Here is an 8,616-nt window from a genome sequence, read left to right as displayed (position 1 = left end):
TTCCATAGTGGAGTGTATCTGTCTCTAGTAACCTAAATGGCAAGAAGACCGAGCCCCCACAAAAAGGTCTACTCTTTCATGAATTGACACTGAAAGTCAGTTTTGAAGTAAACATTGTATGCACTGTATAAAACATTATGTGATGGACAAAAGCCTGGTATTTTACTGCATTTGTTGTTTAGAAAAAGGTATATCTTCCATTTAAAAATTTGCCACTTAGGCCTGTTTTAAATGCATTCTGTTGGCTTCAGATTTAGTCCCAAATGCATTACCGGAAATGACATGAAGGATCGTAGATATTTTCGCATAGGGTATCTAGCTCGCTATACATGTCGTATTCAAATACTGAGCGCTCGGCAGAGTCTCGCACATTTATTACTGTATTCGACTCGTTTTAATAGATTCAATATGAAAAGACACTCATGTAATATCCTCCATACAAACTGAAATGAAATTTTTCCTATTAGTCTGTATTTATTCAGTGAAAATACGAAAACTGAACTCTTGATATTTTATTGCAATTATGTTCTACAATGTTGCAAAAAAAACTTTAATGACAGCAATATCATCCGCCAAATACGAAGTTTAAATGACATATAACTAAGTTGGTAAATGGAAAGGGCAGAGAAATGATTTTACAGGATAAGGAAAATATAGTACAACTAAATATCTACGAATAAATTAAATTCGCCATTTCCTTTAAGATGTCATGCTTCGGAAGCAAAATGCCCGATATTTTAATTAGATATTAAAATGTTTTTACATTGTCATTTCTAACCCGATTTTGAAAATGCGTTTACTTATTTAAATGATTTAAGAGGACCTGGCTGTTAGGATTAACATTAGCTCAGCGTTGCCTTTTCAATTCTATTATCTTCTGTAAACATAAATAGACACTTAAAATATAACAAAGGTGTTTTGCGGCTAGTGAACCACCAAAGGCCGAGATCTACCCTTAAAGTCGTTAATTTGAATGTGTTCATAGTAAAACATAAAACAAATTCAGTTCATTTCAATTTTATTCTGACTTAGTAACTGCATTGATCAATGTCCCATTACAGAAAGGTGTTGAGTATTTGCAAAATGCATGTACATATATCTTGGTGGGTTAACTAACTCGTTCTCATAGAGTGGTTGTCCTAATAAACTGTGCAACGAAACCAGTTCACAAGTGTAACTAAGACGACCATAACTATTTCAGGTGATCCCTTATGGGTCCTAAAGTAAATACACTTTGCTTTAAGGAACAAGCGGAAGCAGAATTGTTTCATAGAAATGCCAGTCACTTCCGGGCTGTTTTTGATAGATTACTCACTATAGAAAAGTAAATGGGAAATTATACTAGATATATCATTTTTCAGTTTGCAGAATATTTCATTTGCTAAATATGCATTTAGTATTATTTCATTGAATTTTTTTTTCTCCTGAAATTTTAATATAAAATATACATTCTAATACGGTTCGATTTATTTTAAACAAAGAAGGAAGTCAACTGTTGTATATTCTGCGATAAACAACGGTTGACACGCGAACTTGTGAGGTAATATTGTGACATCAGTAATGCCGTCACGTTCAATTTTCCTGTGAACCGTGGCAAATCGAAAAATAAACCGCGCGAAGGCTTTGATTATGTGATGTCAAAAACGTATATATATGTAAAAGCAAACGCCAATGCTTGAGAAAGTCTAAAAGGTGTATGTCTTTATGTACATATGTGGTCGTCATTCATAGGTAAAGATGCACTGAATATGTTTAGTTTGTAACTGGTATTTAGAGTCAGGTACCCCCTAATCTCAGATGGTTGACTGTATATGCAAAATATACGTACAATTCGTCATACTATCCGAGAGAACGGCCGTTTGTTCCCATCTGTCCGTTTTTCTTTCACATACCGGAACCGACTGCAACCCGCAGATACTTCCATTAACGGAATTTCACAAAGGTCAGTATGCATCTTCTTTATGTATTTTTTATAAAGTTAAAACTCATTCTTTTTCGTCTATGACTCTCAACAAAAATATTATCAAGAAAATTATAAGAATTAAGACTGAAGACAGTGTAAAAAGCGCGCGACTATATTACATATGTTCAATATTTAATACTGAAATTTCTCGCCTTATTTTTGGTAGATCTAGGCCTTTTGTTGGTAGAAATCTAGTACTGTTTGGTTGTCCGTAACATGTATTTTAAATAGTAAAGTATATGCATTAATATTACATGCACCGCCGAACAATTTAAATTATTACACTATAAACTTAAAATAACCAAAACAAAATATACCAAACACGTCAAAGCATCTAGAGCTATAACAAAGAACTGATACAAGTATGGCATCTAAACAGGATCAAACATACAACATTGTACAAGAATGTTTAAATGTATAAATATCATCTGAAAGTGTTTGTTGAAAGATAGGTCAACGACCACCAATTCAAAAAAGTACAAGGAACTTAATCATATACCTGGTAATAAAGTAATATTAAGTCCGTTCTGATTGATCAGAAATGTAGAGTGACAAACCCAACAAATGGTATTTTTATTCAAAAGTGAACCATTTTACTGCGTTTACAGTGTTTTTCATATTTTTCTATTTTTTTGTTACATTTGCTGAGTATTGAAACAAGGTTTGAACATGAAACAATTTTCTCCCGCCATGCCGACGAACAGGGGGTCATATCATTCGCGCGAAAATTACACAAATAAATTATCAGTATTCATCTGTTTTTGTCCGTTATTTCAATGTAACTAAGATTTAGAGTAAATATCTCGAAAAATTAAGTAAATGTATAATATAATATATACACCTGGTACAAATACCCTAAACATAATAAAACGTGAAAAGTTGGCTCTCGCTACCCTGAGGTTTCACAGAAAATCTTGTATAGTCTTTCTCTCATAGTCAATGTTCAACTATTACGTTTTTGCGTCTTGTATTACAGAAATATCTTCAGGCACCTTTTTTCCCCCACGTTTCCAATACCCATCGCGACCCATTTTAACGTTGTCCGAATTGCTGCTGGCCGAACTTCTGAAAAAGAAATTTAATAAGATTTAATTTTGTTCTTAAATTGAGTTCTGTTACTGGTCCAACAAACATAAAAGTAATAATAAATTTAATAAAAGAGTCATTAAAGAAAACAAGGTTGAACAAAAAGATATTTATTTCAAGAGTCACATAGAGTAATCGATTTCGGAAATTAAATGAAAATACCTAAAAAATTTTTGCCATAGACGAGTGAAACCCGACATTATGCTCAGAATTAGCAAATACATAATTTATACATCCACATGCCTTTAACCAGGTAATTATAGTATGGAAGCTCCGAGGTGGCAAGTGTGTGTCTCTTTTTATCTCGTGGTCACGAATCTCGTGCCACGAAATACTGAAATAGCGGCGATGAAGTAGCATCTCGTTCTCGCGAATTAGTCTATACTATCTCGTTCCCACAAGACTCGTGTCCTCGAAATAACTAACTCGTATTCACAAGATAATATCTCGTTTCCACGACTTAGTATCTTATAGTCACAAAATAACTCGAGTGACAAGTGTGCGGATTTTCAATCTCGTAACCTCGTGATTCTAACTTTTGGAAACGAGAAAGTATCTCTGGGTTACGAGATAACTAGCTCCTGAGAACGAGATAATATCCCCTGGCCATAAGATAAAAAACGATCACTTGTCACCTCGTAGCTTCTGTATTATATACAAAGAATACGCCAACTCCGAACTTACCGCGGGACCAAGCCCTTTGACATCTGGTGTCCCTTCGGGTACAGCATAACTATTCCAGAATCCATTCAAACCAAACCCATGAACAGAAGGTAAGTGTAGCTTATTAATAAGCCAGGGAAACTTTGTTTTGAGATCCTCTGGTATAGCAATATGTCTCTGTCTGTCTTGTGCGACGGCCTCCTGCCACGATTTGTGCTTTTTATAACTTCCGTACTGCCCAAAATTCCTACCATACGTTGTTTCAAATCGTTGATTCTTATTTAAACTCCGTACTAGACTCTCCGTTCCTTCCGGTCGATTGAACGTCTCTAAATTCTGCGCGTTGAATACAGTGTTTTGTCCTACTGCACCGATTCTAGGCGAAATTTGGGCAGCGCCTAACATCTTATTACTACGTTCAGTTTTATTCTCTTGAGGTACTCTTTGTTTTATCCGAGCTCTGTTATTGATATCCGTTTGAGCCCCATTCAGCTGTCCGGAGGCGTCATAACATGACAACACCAGCAGAAGCACAGCTACATTTTTTCGAAGAATTCCCATTTCCGGTTCGAACTGAAGGAAATAAGATTTGAGAAATATTATTTTTACAAGTTCATTATCTGAGGTTGCAATGTAGGTCACAAAATATATACATAAACATAAAGAAGAAAACTCTCCGAGAGTGAAAAAAAGATACATGCCGCAGGTAGTGCCTTGACTGATCTACATGTATATCTCAAGAGCTGCTGTGAGAATAAATCGCAAAATTAATTGCAACATAAGAACTCTTTCGTGTTGCCAGAGTGGGTGTGGGGTTGTTCCTTGGGTGATATGGGACTAAGCTTGATTTTGCAGAAGATGCGGTTACGCTCATTTTCGGTCAAAGACTAATTTTGTTTTCTTTTGTTTTCAGAAATCTCTCTACACATAACCACATTTCAGACATATTATTTCATCCCCATTTGGATACAGCAGATTGACTATTCCTTCGTCATAACTACCATAAAAGAAAACTTGGTATAAGATATAATATGCTTCGGAAGATTTAACCCAGTTCAGGTCCCTTGAGTAAAAATGTCACAATTATGTTCTCGTTCTAGAGTGCTTTTACGAGGGATGGGATTCCGGCAGTTCTAAGGTGCACGGAAAACCATTACATCAATATTGTTATGTTTAAGATTAGCAAAACCTTGCTGTTTTCGGCTAACAAGATAACTGTAGACGTTTTGATCGATTTCCTTTGAAAACTGATGAAACAGTGCATAGAAACAAGGTTTTTTTTTTCTGTTGGGTCAAGCGTTCAACTGACACAATTCAGGTCTTATAGCGACTTTGCACACACACAAAATTTCTTGCGCTCCAGTGTAACTCTATTTTGCAGTAACTGATCCACATTGAGGAAAACGCGTTGCTATCTAATTTATGATAAATCTAAGCATTTTCCTCAATCCATGCAAAAAAAAGAAGTAAACAAGAACGTATGCTCATAATAAAAACGTAATAGCGAATATCTTTTCTGATAAAATACAATATTGCTCACCAATATGTCCTTGTAACATGTTTATGTCATACTAAATGAATAATCAACAAAAGGCATTTCCTGACAAGTTAGCAAGATTGTGGTTTCGTGAAACTCTTTATGAAAACTTTTGTAAACATGTCTTTCGCGAAAATTTTTGATTTGATTTCCTGGTAATTCATTAAAACTCTTGACATCTGTTTTCATGAAATCATTCATTACTAACGTGATAACTTACTTCATTTTTTGCGAAAGTTTTCATGAAAACGGTTAAGAGGTGGCACTTATAAACCACTATACGTGCTTGTCTCTTCTTCTTTTTTTACAATGCATTTTTTTTGTCTCTATGTATATCTCTGTATGAACGTTGGTACAACTGAATTAAATTTTCTTTTTACAAATTAAATATTTTCAAAAAGCGAGAATGTTCTAATAGGTTACGTATTTTACAAATGTCATGAATAATAGTTGTATATAATTATGAAGGTTTTTTTTTATTTCAGCACAACTAATTTTGTTTCTCGCAATGGATTAAACCTTATAAAACAGAATCATAATAAAACAAAGTCGCTTTAAATAATTTGACTGTTTGAAAGAAAACTGTATCCAACTTTGAAAACCCAAAATTTCAGTTACAGCTAGAAATACAAAGATTACAGGTATTACCTTATTTTAGTGGCGAATTTACATCCATAACATGTATAAACTTTTGATTTGTTTTGGTCCTTACATAGTAAAGCAACAACAACAGATAATTTAAATTTTGCACTTTTACAAGGAAAAAGAAGTGAGAACGTATTGCGTGTGTCAAAATAATTTAGGCGGAAGTGTTAAACGTAAAATACGTTTAAGTCAAATTGCCAACGGCTGTCACCACTACTATATGTAATGCATTACTATCAAAATGCTTGCGAAACTAGCCAAGATTTCTAACGTGATTTAGCGGTTACATTAACCACAGTGTTACACCACGATATTCGAAGACGAGCAAAACATAGCACAGTCCGTACAACACGACACAGTTCGAACAACACAGCAAATCCCCTGCAACACAGTACAGTACGACACAGCATAGCGTAACGCAACATAGTAAGACGCAACATAGTACCGTGAGGCATTGTAAGAGACCGGGAATTTCAATCAACTTACAAGTGAAAAAAAATCAACATATTTAATGAAGCCTAGTATACCAACTCTGGACAACAATGTCTGATACTTTTATTGCAGAAAATGTTTGTAGCTGTTAAGAAAACTTTTCACCACAGTTTTTATTTATTTAAGAGAATTTCTTTCAAATTGAGGTACTAATACAATATTGTAGGACATACGTTTTACGAAAGGGTTATATTTGAAGAAACAATTGCTTTTCAACTGGCATCTAAATGACTGATAAGAACTGTGTACCTTAGGTCAACCAGTTGCTAATTCTTGTGTCACAAGAAACCCTTTAATGTTTTCTCATCAAGAACTTGCATTCTTTTTACTAATCAGATATTCCTGTAGTACTTTGTAAAAAACATTGACCTCTAAGTTTGTAGGGCGGGAATATTCAAATTCAAACAGCTAGGAGTTTGCTATTTCAAAATAATCATTTCATTTTATGGATTTTAAGATTAAAAACAAGGAGCTGCGTTCAATAAACGCTTGATGCCCCCGGTGGCATCCTTGTCGATACAAAGCAACCTAAGTCCAAAATGAGGTCAAGGTCAAACTGAGGTCAGGTGATGTTTGAAGATGAGGAATGGTCACAGGTTACATCTGCATTAGTATCAATTCATTCTTGTAAGCGGTATTAATGCTAGACGAAACGGTCCCATTTGGTTAACCAAGAAATGGCCCATATAAAGCAACCTAAGTCCAAAATGAGGTCAAGGTCAAACTGAGGTCAGGTGATGTTTGAAGATGAGGAATGGTCCCAGGTTACATCTGTATTAGTATCAATTCAATCTTGTTAGCGGTATTGATGCTAGACGAAACGGTCCCATTTGGTTAACCAAGAGATGGCCCATATAAAGCAACCTAAGTCCAAAATGAGGTCAAGGTAAAACTGAGGTCAGGTGATGTTTGGAGATGAGGAATGGTCACAGGTTACATCTGTATTAGTATCAATTCATTCTTGTAAGCGGTATTGATGCTAGACGAAACGGTCCCATTTGGTTAACCAAGAGATGGCCCATATAAAGCAACCTAGGTCTAAAATGAGGTCAAGGTCAAGGTCAAACTGAGGTCAGGTGATGTCTGAAGATGAGGAATGGTCACAGGTTACATCTGCATTAGTATATAGTTATTCTAGTGAGGGGTATTGATGCTAGACGAAACGGTCCCATTTGGTTAACCTCGTACGAACAGACGAACGGACGGACAGGACGATCACTATATGCCTCCCGCATCAGTAGATGCCGGGGGCATAATAATTAGTAAGGCTTGTATTTGAGCTGTTTGAGGATATTATATCATTCGTACTCTTTTTGTTAATTCACTTAAATGGAACCATATGGCATTTCCATTCTGATACATTTCATTTTGAATCCTTTTAATTTGGTTGTCAAGTCACAGGCAATAATGTCGTGAAAACTTGTGGCAAAGCTCTGGTAAATGGTAGAGACTCTGTTTGAGAAATTTATATTCGTACATAAACTAGTGCTCTGCCGAATTAAACAATAGATACTTTTGTATGTCTTCGTATTGAAATCTGCTCTGTTTAAAATAAGGCACAGCAAAGTACAACAAAACACTACGGTAAGGTTGAAGGCAACACAGCACAGTACGGTTCACTGCGGAAAGCATTGCAATACACAGGAAAGGTAAGATTATCCAGTCCAGTACGACAAAGTACAACGCAACATAGAACAGCACAATACACTTGCCGTTCTGAACCCATTTTGGCTGTAGAATTATTTCATGTGAGACTATTCAATTGGCTTTTTGAAGACATATGGTACTATCCAGATGAACCTGTGACAGAAATAATTCACGAAGGAAGAGCAAGGTTTTCCTCCACCTTTAAAGCTGAAGAGTAGTCTTCTGACAAAGCATCGCGTCTGCCACATTAAAAACGTACTCCATTCATTTGAATTTATCAATTTTTCCCGTGAATACTTGCAAAGTTTGATAGCTCATTTGAGGGCCGCAGCTCAGTTTCGGTTGAAGGTCATCCAAGGAACATTTCTGCAAAAAAAAGAGAGAAAATTTTCCATATTACTTTTTAGACCCATATAAGAATCAACATGGCCTTAACGGTTTTAGTGCAGGACAGAAATACTAATGGTTTAAGCGGTACGACAGAGCATTAGTGTCAGATGATGTAATTTATTAACTCGAGAAACTTAAGTCGAAAATTCGACTAAGCACCTGGAATTTTCAAGTTAATAAACAACATATACCT

The 8,616-nt window shown here is 35.4% G+C and overlaps 1 protein-coding gene across 1 annotated transcript; it reads right to left on the bottom strand.

Annotated features, from left to right (window-relative positions):
* Positions 1-497: 497 nt before the first annotated feature.
* Positions 498-6,076, bottom strand: LOC123547516 (uncharacterized). Its single transcript, XM_045334689.2, has 3 exons — positions 5,898-6,076; positions 3,734-4,285; positions 498-3,028 (listed from the first exon to the last, which is right to left on the bottom strand). The coding sequence occupies exons 2-3, from the start codon at positions 4,271-4,273 to the stop codon at positions 2,996-2,998; spliced, it is 573 nt and encodes a 190-aa protein (XP_045190624.2). The 5' UTR covers positions 4,274-4,285; positions 5,898-6,076; the 3' UTR covers positions 498-2,995.
* Positions 6,077-8,616: the final 2,540 nt, after the last annotated feature.

This window comes from Mercenaria mercenaria, chromosome 9 (assembly GCF_021730395.1).
Source record: "Mercenaria mercenaria strain notata chromosome 9, MADL_Memer_1, whole genome shotgun sequence".
Taxonomy (NCBI): domain Eukaryota; kingdom Metazoa; phylum Mollusca; class Bivalvia; order Venerida; family Veneridae; genus Mercenaria; species Mercenaria mercenaria.
Note: the sequence above shows the minus strand (reverse complement) of the source record. Positions and strands in the feature narration are given on the sequence as shown.